The 15,963-nt window shown below is 43.9% G+C and overlaps 1 protein-coding gene across 3 annotated transcripts in view; it reads right to left on the bottom strand.

Annotated features, from left to right (window-relative positions):
- LOC144781146 (protein-L-isoaspartate(D-aspartate) O-methyltransferase-like) overlaps positions 1-15,963 on the bottom strand; it is a 274,370-nt gene that overhangs the window by 196,740 nt on the left and 61,667 nt on the right. For all 3 annotated transcript variants that reach the window (XM_078659811.1, XM_078659813.1, XM_078659812.1), the window contains one exon: positions 13,078-13,224. In XM_078659811.1, the coding sequence (XP_078515937.1) occupies positions 13,078-13,224 (147 nt within the window). The remainder of the gene's footprint in view (positions 1-13,077; positions 13,225-15,963) is intronic.

Here is a 15,963-nt window from a genome sequence, read left to right as displayed (position 1 = left end):
GATCAATTTTTGTGTCCACAATGTCTTGGTGAATCTCAGGGCAAAATGACAGTCCTTTGTTAAGGAGATTTCTTTCACTTTCAGTTGGTGTGTATCTTGAAAGATTGATTATCAGGTCAGGAGGTGTGTTGTTCAGGATTGCCATTTGTTTGTTATTTCTTCAATGTTGTGCAGTTCCTCAGATTGTATCCGCTTTCTTTTGCACCTGCCTCTCCTTGTTTTGTGTCCTGTCCTCTTGATGGAAAGAAACCCCTTCCTGTAGCTCTTGTTCGATAGGTATGTATTATTTATTGTATGTATCTGATATGTTGTGATTGTATGTTATTAGAAGTGTATTTGTTAGCTGTGTAGTAGGTTAAAGCATAGCGTTAGGAGCACAGGAATGAGAAAGCAGCATGTATTGTGGCGGGCAAGGGCATCATGGAGGTGGCAGGGGAGAAGCGCACAGGCGGGAAGAGAAGCACAATATAGGGAGATAGCTGAAAACACTGAAAAAGCATCAACATTGTCGTGGTGTCACTAGGGCTTCAAGTGGAAGCTTTTTCAATATTATATACAAGCCATAGTTGCTGCAAGCTAATAGTCCTGACTGGTAGTAGGTATGATGATACATGTTGTATCATATATTTGGATATAATGAAAGAAACAGCTAAATACAAGTTGGGCAGCAAACTATGCTAAGCACAGATGTTTAGCATATGTGTTTTTAAGCCACGGCATTCATTACATTGGCCACTCCCCTCCGAGAGACCCCCCAGTTTTTTTTTCATCCCACTTAAAGCCTTGGACCGACGGTTGGGTTAAGGTGTTGGGTGCCTCTTGCATTCCACATTTAGGTCTGCAGGGCACGTGCTACCAATGACTGACTGTATTGCATAATATCCTAACTAAAACGTGTCTGCGATTCTCAGCACAAATTATCGAGGTCAAAGATCTGATCTCTGCTTTCCCACTTGACCGCACTGTTTTATCCTTGACAAACTATGTCTCTGATATTTTGTTGCCAAAATACAGAACACTTAATTCAAGCTCAGGAATTAAACACTGTAAGGCAAAAGGGCGGTAGAATAACGGTCAAGAGAGTGGTGTTCGAATATACACTACAAAGAGTACCTTGGGAAGGTTGGGGCTGGTACAACCAACTCCTACCTTTCAGACATAGCTGTATAGGTTGCTGCTCGGAACGGAGCGAGCTTCTCCCCTTGAGGCGGCTTCCTGTGAGGTGAAATCTGTTCTGCAGCCAGGCGCGAAAGTCTAAAGGGTCGCCAAGGAAGGTGAAACTTATTTATACTGGGTGCGTTGGAGGGCACCTAGTGCTGCTCTGAGGCCCAGGGGTGGGCGCATCTGGACAGCTGACACTGGTGCACGGCCCCCAGAACTTTGTTGTAATCGCCAGACCGTCATAGTGTGGGCACATCATTTGTGCCTGGGATCTCCTGCGTGAGAAACCAGGAGCGCCAATAAACAGGTTTATTTGCACCACAGAATGTATACAAAATGCACCATACACAATTCCGATTAGCAGAACACAAAGAAAGAAGCACATAACTTGTGTTTCGTTAATTACGGCGTTAATGAAAACAGTCTCTCAATCGCAAAAGAGTGTGTAAAGAAATGTGTTTTGGCAATAACTGTACATCTATCTAGTCATTCAACAGTAATGGGAATGGATCACAAAGTCAGAGGCATGGTTTCCACATTCCCCAAAAAGAATCCGTACTGTCAAATACAAAACAAACCCCCCTTTCCTTAATCAGCAATAGTGGCGCCGACTCTGCTCATCTACAAGGGATCCAGCATGCACCATCCCAAAAATCCCGATCCCCTCGAGCCGCCTGTGACAAAGGAGGCAGCGGTGGCCACATCCTGCAGCTGTCACCACCACCCAAGCAGAGCCCTCGGAGGGTTACCAAGTTCCTTCCTCATGCCTTCCAGCCTTATCGATCTTAGCCCGGACGCTCTGGGACACCTGAAGCCCCTCGTCCTCCACCACCATGCCGATGCCTCTGGTTCTGCTCTGCAGCTGCTGTTCTCCTCAGGTACTGCTGCGGCTGCTCCCATGCATGCGCGCCGCTCGCACACACACCCTGAGCTCGCAGCCCCAGACGGTAGGAGAGCATGAATCGCAATAATAAAACAAATCGTAACAAGGACAACAAGTCGGCCTGGAGCGCAGAACAGCCTTGGAAGAGACGCGGGAGGGCAGGAGCGGGACGCCGTGAGCGTGCACGTTGGCTTTCCCTGCGGCTCGTGCCAGTGGCGGCGCCTGCAGTCTTCGCCCGTTTCTGGGAAGCGCGTCTTAGAAGCGCGTTCACAGACCGGAGTCTGCTCGTGCACCGGTCTGTACCACTTGGGGGAGGCAACACAACCACAATAAGGCTCGCTGGCGACATCGCTTCGCGCTGCAACGCCAGGCGAGCCCTAAAAAGGAATCTATAAATAATTAGACCATGAAATGGGAAAATCTTTTGACACAAAGTTATCAAAAAAGGATCGAACTACAACCAGGGTATGTCCTGGTTTGTGTGTAGGCTCCTTAACTAGTTGTCGCAAGCCTAGCATAGAACAGCGTTCCAAAAAGTCTCTTGTAACAAAAGAATTGTTGTCCTCAGTCCACAAATTAACATCCCCAACTAGAACGCAATTGATAGATTAAATGACATAAGGAGTTAAAAGTTCTATAAGAGAGGAAACAAATGCAGAGTTGTGGCAAGGAGGCAAATCTAAAACCCGAAGGAAAGAGATTGAGGAGCTATGCAGACATCCTGGCTGACATTCCCAGAATGTTAACACACAGCAAGGAGGAAGGTATTTGCTGCAGGCAATACTACTTTATTTGCCAGCCTTTTCCACACCCAGACAACCATGACCCAACTATTTAACTCTTTTCTAGATAACAGGACGCTAACAATGATACCACAATTTACTCCTGCCAAACAGACCAGCACTCTTTCCATCGGGATTAACATCATCTTCTACAAACCAGTGTGATGCATAATGTGCTTGTGTAACTAGATGATATATCTTAAAGTCAGAAAGTGCTAGGCCTCCCTTAGCATATGGAATCTCTTGGGCAAATCAGGCTACAATGGGCTGACTCACGCCCATATAAATCTCTAGTACACATGCCGGGCGAATTCAAAAGGAAATTCAGGAATTTGGGCTACACTACCATTTTCATCAACAATTTTCTACTGACCACCAAGATAAACAATTTAGCAATGTAATGCACACCACTGTTAGGGCCTCAGGATCCCTCAATGCTGCCTGTTTAGCTTTAATGAGCTATCAATTACCTGCCTAATATTGACGCCTAAGTAACAAACAATACCTACTTTTCATAAGAACCCCATCATCATGGTGTTCTTCCTCAAAGGCATAAGCTCTCATCCACCCTAATTAATTTTCAGAATGGCGTAATATCCAAATAGAATCACTTCATCTACTGCAGGCCCTAGCTTCAAGCCTGGAAAAAACTAAAAAAAACAATATGATATTGTAAAGAATATCGGCCAGATCCTAAAGTAGATCAGCCTAGTTGCTTGCTTCCTGGACAGAATACAGGTCAACTGCTCGAGACAGAATAACAGTAGAGATTTGGGGCATTCCTGCCTAATCCCCCTTGGTAACTGGATAGGGTCAGATAAATTGCTGTTGGTAAGCATCCTTGCTACCAGATCCATAAATACAGCGGCGTAGCTAGGGGAGGGCGGTCAGCCCAAGGCGGCACTATTTTGAGGGCGGCCGCGCGGTACTGGCCCGTTGAGGCAGCCTTTATAATTTATTTTGGGACACTCACTGATACTACTATCAGTCAGTGTACCCAAATAAATAATAAAGGCTACCTCAACGGGCCAGTACCGCGTGGCTGCTGTTTGAAGTGTAAGCGCTGCGCAGCCAGTGGATTGGGATTCACGTGACATGGAGAGGTCACGTGAATGCACCGAACAGTGTATCCTTTACTGTCGCTGGGTGCGAAGGCAGGGCAAGCGGTAGTTACGTTTTATTATGTTGCCAACGCCCGCCATGCTGCAATAATTTTTTTGGTGCCTCCTTGATCATGCGTGCAAATACAGGCTTTCACTGGAGGGGCTGCACAGTCATGGCAGAGGCAGAGATGCATGGAGGGTCGGATGATTATTAATACAAAAGGTCCGGCTCAGCTGAGGTGAGTGAGGAGTACCTTGCCGCTCGGACCACCGGAGGCGTGCCTCGGCCTCTGAAGCTCACCCGGGCCTACCAGCGTTAGTGGTTGCATACTCGCCGTCCTGCCCCGGCTGCTCGCTACTTCGGCCAGTGCATAGTGGTATAATTGTGGTCCCGTGGCCTAGGGGTTAACAGACTCGGGACTGGGATTCTGCCTGTAGCTGTAACAGTGTGTACAAGCCCGGGGGAAGGCGCCTGTTGTCGCTGGACCATCTCCGCTCGTCCCCTCTTCAAGAAATAAGTAAGTGTAAAATTAAACATAATTTATAACCTCGGACATCGCATTCGGTGCTCTTAATAAAAGTGATGTCCCTTTGGTTTTATTAGATTTATAGCAGCCGAGTATCAAGAAAGGTAATGCTTTTATTTTATGGGTTATGTTTTGAAATGTATTGTGTAAATCTTAAGCTTGATTCTTATAATTTACATTTTTTGGCACAACAGTGTTTATGAACTGTATGAAACAAATGTATTGACTCATGTTGAAATGTGCAATGTATTATATTGATTAAAATGCAATAATGGAATACCTCTCAAAGTTGATGCATGTCAGAGTCCTAGCTGCTTTCAGGGGCTAGGCCACTTTCAGATTTTCTAGGGATGCTAGCAGACATCAATCTGACATTGCACACATATCGAATTATCGAATAAGTCTAGTTTAACAGCGTGCGATCTTCACACACATTCATAGTTTTTATTTTATGTTTGTCAGAGCGAAAGAGATTAAAGCGTTACACGACACCTGCTCAAAATTTTGGTAGTGGAGTCTACATTCAGTGCCCCAGCTAACCATGATGGAGGCTTTCAAGTGAGGACATCAAATTTTAAAACAGTCCTCATCCGCCTCCTTCTCTCCCGCCCCCACTATAGCAGTCATTATGTTATTTTCTATGCTTGAGTTAAGAAAGTGGCAGGCACACTGCGCCGGCTTCTCAACAGATAATCTGACCCTACTATAATAACGGACTTTGTCGAAATCTACAGAAACATTCTTTTGGTTGCAGTGGCGCGGTACACACACAGTAGTGCAGATTCCAGTGAGCCCTCGTTTTGTTTAACAATCAGCTTAGAAGGGCACTCGGTGCTTCAGTTTCTGGTGCTTTCCAGCACTTGTAACCTCTTCTTACAGTGCATTGTTGCTCAAATGGGTGCAATTCTTGATATTTATGTTTTCATGGTCTTCATTGCTTGATTTTGCGTGTGAGAAAGTGTCACTCCTAGTCATTAAAATGTCACTCAAAATTGCACTGAAATTATGAAAATGTCACACTTTGCAATCTTAAACCTTGGCAGCTATGTTGTATGCCATCTTAGGTAGGGCGGGGCAGTTAGGTTTGATGCGCAGTGGGGGAGGAAGTGTAAATTATGCCGCTTGATAGACAAAGCACTGACACATTTTACCTGGGCACAAGCAGTGTATTTTGGGACATGTAATAGATTTAGATTTTGGCAAATATCACGAAGGACGGATTTAGAAGAGTGGGGTCACTTCGATTGTTACAAGGTTACCAGGGTAAGATGAAGGGGAGGTTACTATTGTGAAAAGATGTCGGAACGTTAAATAAATCACTAATGATTATGAAGTACATGAAAGGAAAGGTTACTGCCCAACACAGCATGGAAGAGGGAGATATAGGGTTAACGGAGGTGGTTACGAAAAGGAGAAGGGTGAACACAGAGCACAGGTGTTAAAAGCACAGGTTTAGGAAAGCATGCAGTACGTATAGGCTTGTATTTCAATCGTGAGGTGTTTATGGAAGCTGATTTAGAAGGTAAAGGTCCGGGGTGACTTACCTGTTGGGCAACAATTTGTTTATGAATGGGTGTCACGTAAATGTATTGGGATGCAAGGGTTTGAAATGTGGGAAGTGGAGAGGTGGTTTTGGGCATCAACTTAGGGGTAGCTCTAGGGTTACTTTTAGCGGAAAAACGTTAATTTATACACGGTAAAAACAGTATAATTCAGCGTAGATATCAATGCATTGTATTGATTCAAATGCACGTTTTGACAATAATGTTTTTTAATTGTAGAGTACCCCTGATGAAGGGCCGGAAATAGGTCCGAAATGCATTGGGTTATTTGGATCAATGAATGAGGATTACTTATGTACCGCGCTACAGTATAAAGCCAGGATTGGCATGTCTGCAGTTGATAAGGATTTAAAGAACATAAGTTGTCTCTCACGCCACAATAAGAACTAAGGATGAAAACGATAAAGTTGGAAGAAACTGGAATAAAAATTATGAAAATGGTTTATTTTGGCATCAGAGTCGTGCTTAATGTATGCTGTGCGTCTGATTGGGGTGATACATCGCCCCATTTCTACAGGTTCCTTTAAATTATACATCAGTGAGCCACACTGTGACGAAGTTGGTGGGAAGCTGTGGTGGCAATCTTCGCTGCTCGCACCATGGGAATTATTTAAAACATCAAGTGAGCCCTGCTTCCTATGAAACTCCCCATCCCGCCCCACAGACCGCAGCGGCTGTGGAGCCTAGAGCACTCGGTTGTGCAGCTTTGCTATGTTTGAATAATTCCCGGGAGGCATGGTTTGCCCCGGGAGTCATTGTGGCTACTACGAGGCAGCCGCGCCATACCGAATTGGCGCACGTCTGGAGTTAGTGCATAGAGTGAAGTAATGGTATCTCTCACTCTGCTAGTTTCTCATTTTTGTGCTTGCTGCCTTTTTAAACTAGCAGTGCCTAGTGCGCAGTCATGATTATCTTCAGCTGCCTGCTCTGTTAAAAGCTGGAATTTTGCAGTCACTCACAGCCTGTGACATACAGCCGCACTATAATCGCGTTAGGCCGCTCGGGGTTTCTGAGCCGCACTGTGTCACTTAAGTCAATCGGGCCTAGAGTAGCTCTGACAGCATGTAGGGGTCATTGTGTGATCTGTGCCGTGGGCAGATAGAGGTTCCCCAACCAGGGGAGGAGTGAGCGCAGACCTCTCAGGGTTAATGATTTTTATTGCGTTTCCCTCATCTTCATTGCTTAATGTTACTCTTGTGAAGGTGTCACTCATTGTCATTGAAATGTCACTCATAATTTCACTGAAATTATGAAAGGTCACACATACCAGTCTGAAACCTTGGCAACTATGGTGCTTTTTCTGTTATGTGTAGAGGGAGTGGGTTGCAGGCTCTGGCCTTGGCCTTGGACACAGGGACAAACCGGCACAGTAACAGAGGCAGTGTTTTGAATGGGCCTGCACTTCAAAATATTCTTCTCTTCAGTAATGGAACTTTTGTTTCGCAGTTTTGTAGCAGAACATAGGTGGTATAAGTACTACAATGTTCCTTGATTATTGAGCAGTTTCCGGCAACACACAGTGTCAAATAAATTCTGGTGATTAATGTACCTGCTGGAGAGAGATGGGAGTTTCATCTAGTGGCAGGTTTCATTTGTGTGAGGTAGCACATGTGGTTAATATCATAGCTGCCAAGTATTCGAATTGCAAATGTGACGTTTCCATTGATGCAGTGACTTATGAAAGACATTCCACAGGGAAATGTGACACTTCAAAAACATTTTATACTGTGTTAAAATAATGAGTTGCATATTCATTGTGCTTTAAGTCATAAGCTGGGACATCGTAGCACTTTAAATCCAGAAGTCGTTAACCACCACTCCTTACCCACCACCACCAGGAATCTATTCCTTTACTGTGTGGTTACACTCATCTGTAGTGACTGAATTAAGCAATAAACATCATAATGCAAACAAATGCATTTCCTACAGATTACTTTAATTTGGATTTATCTTTAAACATACAGTGTGCCTTTATTGTATATGTGGTTACCCGAAGGTGAAGACAATCGAAACTTGGGACAGCATAAACATATTTTGTCCTTCCAGCTTTGTTTTCGACTTACTGCCCCTCCCAACCCTCTTCCCCCTCATCCGGCCTGGTACTGCCCCAACTGCAGAACTCAAGTTAGCCTAGTGATCAGGTGCATTGGACTCACCTGTAGTATCCTTAAGGTGCTGCCAGGGGTATCGTGGTCAAACCCAATGTGGTGGACCTGTCTGCAGACATTACTGAGATCATGGACAGGGCATATAGGGGACAGGGGACAAGGTCCTGCACAAGCTGTGATGTTATGAGTGAGATGTCACAAACAAGGTAGGTAGAACTGATGTAAGTTTTGGGTTTCTCCTTCAGTGGTGTAGCTAGGTGGGGGCGGTCCGCCCCAGGTGGCACTATTTTGGGGACAGGGGCTGTCTAGCCCTGGGCCGTGTCATGTATTAGCAGCGATACTACGTGTCTCTCAGACCTCTTTCAGGTGCTCGCCATCCTTTTTCCCCAGCACCAACCCCAGGGGGGCGGCAAGCTGAAGGATAGCCCCGGGCGCCACAAGCTCTAGCTACGCCTCTGCATAAATAAGTGTTGACATGGACAGAAATGGTTTTTCAACCCCTATTCATTCAAGGTCTTCAAAATACGTCCACTGAATTGAGTAGTTTGTCTTCTTTGCATCCAGCATGGTCAAGACTGCACTCACTTCCAAGTGGACCTGATGCAAACTGGCAAACATCCGTATAAGGTTTTTGATATGGATCTATATAGTATACATTTTGGCTGGTCTGGAAGAATTAAAAGTGGCATCATTGGTAGCAGCTGATTTGCAATTACTTTTGCCAAAATTTTACAGTGATCATTAAAGAGAGACAACGGTCTGCTTATCTGTCGAATTTCCCAGTTTCAATAACCACACAATAAACACAACCTGATTACTCCCGTCAATCTGCCATTGACATGACCTCTTCATACAACTTCAAAAACTGCATCAGTAATATTTTTTTACTAGCTTCTTAAAACTCACTAGTTATCCTGTCCGGGCCATAAACCTTCGAGCACACACATTCTCTCCTATAGGCTTTGGTACGCATAGATGGTACTTCCAGACCCCCTCCATTCACAGTAGCCATACTTGATCCAGGTATTACCCATTAATTTCCAGTATTGCCTTCCACTTGCTGTGTAGAGTGCTTTGTAATAGACACTGAACTTTGCATTAATATCTTTTTTTAGTTACCATCGTACCTTCTCAGTTTTTAACACTTGAAAGGTACTCTAAGTAAGGTCTCTTCCCCCTCTCCATGCACCTATGCCAACACTTTCTAGTACAGATGGCAACCTTGCTCCCTGCTAACTCTCTTAAGTAATGTAGTCCCCTCGCAAGTTCCGCCATGGGATCCTCAGTGCTATTACTCTCATATCTTACTTGCGATTCTATAAGCGTGGACTGAAGACCCATCAACTGGTGTCATAGATCCCAAAGTACCCCAAGCTCTTTGGCTAGACACATGCCCTGAATACAAGCTTTGATCGTATACCACAGTGTGCTACAGAGCTTGTATTAGTATCAACAAGGAGTAAGATATGCTTTATAATATCCAGGCAGAATACCGTATCTAACATAGTGATTGTTCTAAACAGCTAGTGGAATGGGTGTCTTTCTTAAATGTCAGTGGCAGCCAAACAAGTACAAGGTACTGGCCTCACGAGTGCATGTAATAGTGCATGTAATAGTGCATGTAATAGTCCAATCTAAAGAACGCCTGATGTATTGTAGAGTGGAACGTGAACTCCACACTTTAGGGATGAAACTGTCTCTAGGCACCAGTCATCTCAAAGAGGTTGTTATATTACAATAAGTGACTGATGTCTTAGTAGACCTAATGCGACCCATATCAGTCACTGTATTAAAATTCAAGGGACACATGAATTGTGAATTGAGAACTCCCAGCATTTAGGATAGACCTCTTCGAAGAACTCTGCATCATCTATTTTTGGGCGAAATGTATTCGCCAACGAGACCACACAATTTGATAGACTTCCATATACAATCACACAGTGGCTCACTGGACAAACACCTATGAAATTGATACCGCTATGCATGTGTGTTACTCCTCCCTCGGAAAATGAAAAATATCTATGGCAACCTCATATCCTGGCAAAGGCCACACCCCCCTTTCTTGTATCATGGCTATGTTTACCTAATGTCCCTCCAAAGCGCCAAGATACCCTTTGGGTGATAGTTGCCCTATATAAGTATGTCTTACATTACATTACATTACATAAACAATCACCTTCTTGGTCTTAATGGGTTGTTAAGACTCCCTGTCCCAGATTCTTGGATCGTAATTCTGGTGTTATCATACCTGGAGTCCAAGTGGAATCTATGTCTACTATCCTGAAGTGTCATATTATCCCAAGCTTCTACACTCCTCCGAATATGAAAGCAGTGCCTAACCCATCACAAAGCTATTTCCTCATCTCTACCCATCCTCCATGATAACCCCACAAACATCAGTGCTGTTAACTCGCTCCCCTCCTTCAAACCCAAGACTCAAAACTACCCCATGAACTGCAAATGACCTCACTAGAAGTATCACAATACTTTGGTGCCCCAACAACTGTGCTATGTATATAAACACCCAAATGGGTTATCTTCACTCACAAGATGTGGTTAACAAACCTCTGAATACCACGCTCTACATCTGATATGAAGCAATTTTATCAAGGAGTGCTAGCAACACGCCACCAGTTTATCAGATTAATGTTTATCAATTTCAATCTCCACTGCAGTGCTAAGCGTTGGTCTATCACTTTCATATCTGTGGCTATAAACTTCTGTGGTCCCTTCCAACCAGCAGGAGCTCGTCGTACCTGTATCCGTTTAGTTTAGTTTCTTATTCTGTTTCCATTGCACGTCCATCATTGCAATGCGCCAAGCTCCTTGCCACTAATGTAACTTCTCCCGGATAAGCACTTTTCTGTCTCACTGAACTTCACAAGTAGTTTAGAAGGAAACAGCAATACACATTAAATTTTTTTATTGCTTACGACTCCATTCACTCGATGAAAGAATTCCGAGCAACCTGGACAGAAGAATCAAAGTCTGGAAAAATCATCACTTCCCTTCCATACAGCAAGGTACCCTCTCGAGCCAGAATCAAGATCTTGCCTCTTTTTCTATAATTCCAGACTTAAACCAAATGACCTTGAGTGTTCTGTCTCGGGGTGATGTCGCCACCAGTGACTAACCTGTGTTCTATCACAACCTGGTTAAAAAAGGAGAGCGCACAAAACAGTGACCTAAGGAGCGAGTTTTTTCTCCTCACTTTTCACAATGTGTATATTGTTTCACTGGGATCTCCATGCCAAATCCTAAATCTTGGCCTGTATCATAGCATTTGCAATTTTAGTTTGCGGACATAGGTGGCAGTCAGCATTCCTACATCTTTTAAGTATGAAATGCGATGTTCATCTTACTCAAACCAATTGCCTTGCTTATCTAGCCTTTTCTGGGTGTGCTCCACTTCACATGTCAGGGAATTCAGCTATGTATGATGCCATCAATGTTTACCTTGAGCTCAGAGAATATACTTTTTATGTCAGCCGACTGCTGTCTGGTCATAGACTTACCTTGCTGCGCTCCTTTATCCAATTTGGCATCTCAATCTTCCCAAGAAGGAGAATTTGGAATATTGCATATCCATAGTACCCTTACATAGGATGTGCAACACTCCACATTTACATTGATGTACAATATGGCATTCTCTCAATCCTGGCGCACCATAAAATAGTATTCTACCTGTTTAGATACCAGGGAGAGCAGCATATGCTGTGGATTCCTTTACTCCTGCTGTCCCTTTTTGTTATGCAGATATTCCACTGAAGAAGGTTCAGTTTGATGCCGGTCTAGTATAAAGAAATCTAAGAGGCCTAAACTTCTCTTTTTATTTGTCAAGCTGTTCGGTCTCTGCCACTGATTCACAGAGTTTCAGCATATATAGTCACGCCTGAGCAGGTGACATCCAACTAGGCCGCTGATCCTAAGGCAAGAGCTATCACCTCCCATCATTGGCCTTGGTAAGACTCTGTCGCGCCAACCACACTAGATCTCGATGCCGCCACCACTATTCTGCTCTGTCACTTCTTGCATGCCACAGCTCTCTCTGCAACTGCAGATTTCTCATCAAGTAGGCTTGTCCCTCCTCCCAACCCACAGAGGAGTACTATATCAGCTACGCAAAATATAGTAAAAGACTGTCAGCGATTCAGTTGGAGTTTCACATTATAGCGTAGTTGCGACAAAGAGCTCAGTTAAGAGTCTATACATTGGCTCGTGGCACGCTAGCACCTGTCTGCCAACCCCGGAAAAATATCTTTGGGATTTAGGTCCAAGGTGTTTAGAAAAAATGGTATCCAATTCCCTTCCTTTTTAAATCATATTACTTGCGCCCAACTGCTTAGTACACTTTTTAAATGACAACTGCTCATTTTCTCACTATGCCTCTGTTTTTAAAATGTAGACAGGGATGCCCACTTCTTTTTAAAAATCTGTGAATCTGCACGTATAGAAATAGTCCAAATTCACGTTCAGTGAATGTCAACAGTGAACTTGCACTCACACTTAAATGCCTTTGCATGCATATGTTGAATTTGCCCTAGCAAATACCTCTATGAATCACACCACAAAGTCTGAAAACAAGAAAGCATACAGCATGTGCATAGCAAACAGTCCTAACAAAGTAAACACTTTATTTCCCTCCACTTGTTCCTCTACCCTTACAACACTCTCTTCAGTGATCAATCTGCCAATGAGATGAATAGATATATCTAACAACATCCACAAAGCGGTAGAATCAAGTTTCCCCGCACTCTGGTCAAGTCCCAAACAAAATAGTTTTTAATACACTTTGTGTCTCTGGTCTGATCAACTATGTTAATTTCCCCCTACTGTGCAAGGCCAGCGTATTGCAAACATATTACTTTCACCCTTTCACATATCTAAAAACATGTTTTTGCTGATGTAGGGTGAATGCAGCATTTCACAAAGTGCAGACACGAGTACTCACTACGTAAATTGTTAATCAGATCCGCATGAGTTTTTCCACTTGAAGTCCAAGCCATGGTTTTGGGAAGCAGCAGTCCCAGGGGCCAGGAGAATGTAGCCAGTCCGAGCAGAGGGATCATCTTCCAGGGCCACACAGCTGTTCCTCTTGCTGCAAAAGGAGCACAGAGAAATTGTAGCAGGATAAGGTTACAGCAGTGAGACATTAAGGACAGCTCAAGGGTAGATAGTCGATGGCCGATCACGCAACTATATAATAAAGCCAGCGCAAATGCTCCAATGCACTAAAGAATAATCAAGCATTAGATAGATTTGATTGTGCTGCAAATCAATTAACGGAAGTTTAACTTGAGTTTAATTTCTGGGCTATAAAAAAGGTATTAAAAAAAGCAATTATGGCCTATGTACGGTCTTCCTGTGTTTCCGAATTTGCAAATTAGTTTAATATTGAAATTAGCTGTACAATAATAATAAAAAAATTAAACCGCTGTACAAAGTGTTGTGTAGTGCTGTCACAATGGCACATTCCTACCACCATTAAATGCAGGTGCCCTTTATCTCTGATCTCAACCAGCACTCATAAGCTATTTAGTAAGTAAATGTTTATTGTACAATTAATAAAAGCATAATAATAAAGTTAATCTCGCAAACGCCTAGCCTAGCCTTGAGGCACAGAAAATATAAACAAGCATTGGCATAGCCAATAGGTCTCGCCTTTGGGACCTTGTAAGTGTTTAGTTATCGAGCACAATATCCTTGGTGCAACAACATCAACTGTGCATGACTAAACACTTATAAGGTCCCAAAGGTGAGACCTATAGGCTATGCCAATGCTTGTTGGTTTTTGCAGAACCGGAAATCAAAAACAATAGTGTAAGCAGTGGAAAAATACAAGTCATCCAATCAAAAATATGTCAAAAAAAGGTGTGTTCTGGGGAAGAGACAAAAACAAGAGGAGGGTGGAAAGTCATTGAAAAAGTGGCGAACAAATAAGATTGGCAAGAAAGCCATGAATGATAAGCAATGGGCTGACCCAAAGGTCCCTGCACATATTAATATTGTTCATGAAAGGTTTTCGATAAATACAGCTAAAGAGGTCAGTAGCCAGACCTAAAATTCCATAGCTGCTTAATTTTAATTTCAAAGAGGATATTCAACGATTCAGTGAGATGCATAATTCGGTGAAGGACAGAGGAGGAAGAGACAGCCGCCATACAAAGGAATTGGACCATTCATCTGTGGAAACAGGAAGCCAGATAGACCCATATTAAAGAAATGTCTTCCAAGCCTGTAAACGGTAAGGTACAAAAGTAATATGCTCTACAAATCAATTACAAGAGCCTTTTACTTCGGATCATTTAATTATAAAGTCAACTGACTATCCGGAAATTCAGTGGGAACATTACAGGTAGCAAAACTGTGAAGGGCGTGAGATGGATGGGTGTCCTCAGAGGAACTATTTGTCACAGTATGAAATGGAAAGCACTAGGGAGAAAGCAATTACAGAGCTGGTGTAACAGAGGAAGTCTAAAGGGACATGCAGGTAATGCAACAATTTGGGCATGCGACCACAGCACGATTACGTTTGGACTGCACCTAGCAGGCTGGCTGCATTACTAAAACTTGAGCCAATGAAAACACAATCTTTAAAGATGTCAATAATTCAATCACAAAATTGAATGTTATAACAAAAACAGACCAGGGTAGAATTACAGAAGGGCTTAACACCCCCTATGAAAAGAGTAGGTGAGAAGTGGATGCTGCTTAATGAACATAAGTGTGCAATTCTGCATTAAGGTCACTTTAGCTACAGGCTGATGAAGGTTGTAAAGTCTATGAGAGCTTGGTGGCACTGACTGTAAAGTGAGCACCCACACCAGAGATCACTACGGATGCAGATGTGAAACAGAGATCAAGCTTAACAGGAAAAGGCCAACACTGTGGATGAAAAAGAATAGTGAAAGAGAGTGCTTTTGTTGCACTGGCTTAAGGCGGTGCTGACATTCCGATACACACATGCTACAGAATCAACACACGCTTCTGAGATAAAAAAAAATACGGGAAGATAAAATCTGCATACGAAACAAGTGACAAGCAGCATGAGTAATGGTGTCAACGAGGGAGGGTCTTGCTTCGGCAAGTGCCGGGTGTATCAGCTGGAATGAATGTTGCTGCCTCAAGACCAGATGATCTTAAGATAACATTTCTTCCAACACGCATTTACACATTTGAGTCATGGCATGGGAGGCGACCATAGAGTCAACATAAATGAGCATTACAAACCAACCAAGAGTTTGAGACACACGAATGCACATACTATTCTGGTTAGAGAAGGACAGGTCACTAAAAGACCTCATTACACTGTAAAGCACTCATTTCACCATGAAAGTGACCAGGGCTGTGTCGTGCCGTGGGGAATGGCACTAGGACCCTGGGGCACAGGGTGGGGACAAGAGATACCGGACACCACATCCGGTCAGGGGAGGGGACCAGGGGTCACTTAGGATCAGGACCTCGGAGCAAGAGGTCGGGGGGCAACGAAGGACAGCAAGCATATATCTAATGACCTAATAAAGATTGCATTGGAAAGCCCTACCGTTTCCTGTGTGTTCCTGGGTCGGGGAACACGACATCTGGCGACGAGGGTGGGATTCGGGACCCACCGACGAGTAAAGAACGCGATTTTAAACCAGGAGCCCACCCTGGATCGCATCATGACGAGAAGAAGAAGGAAGTGCCGTACAGAGATGTGCAGCGACGTGAGAGCCCACCCCAAGCGCTGCAGAAAGAAGACCAAGCAAACCGGTAAGCGCCGAGAAAAAGCACGAAGACTAGAAGGAATCGGTGCGAGCTCTCGCGAGAGTCTCGGCGGCCATCTTAGAAACAGGCG

Source organism: Lissotriton helveticus, chromosome 9 (assembly GCF_964261635.1).
Source record: "Lissotriton helveticus chromosome 9, aLisHel1.1, whole genome shotgun sequence".
NCBI classification, from domain to species: Eukaryota; Metazoa; Chordata; class Amphibia; order Caudata; family Salamandridae; genus Lissotriton; species Lissotriton helveticus.
Note: the sequence above shows the minus strand (reverse complement) of the source record. Positions and strands in the feature narration are given on the sequence as shown.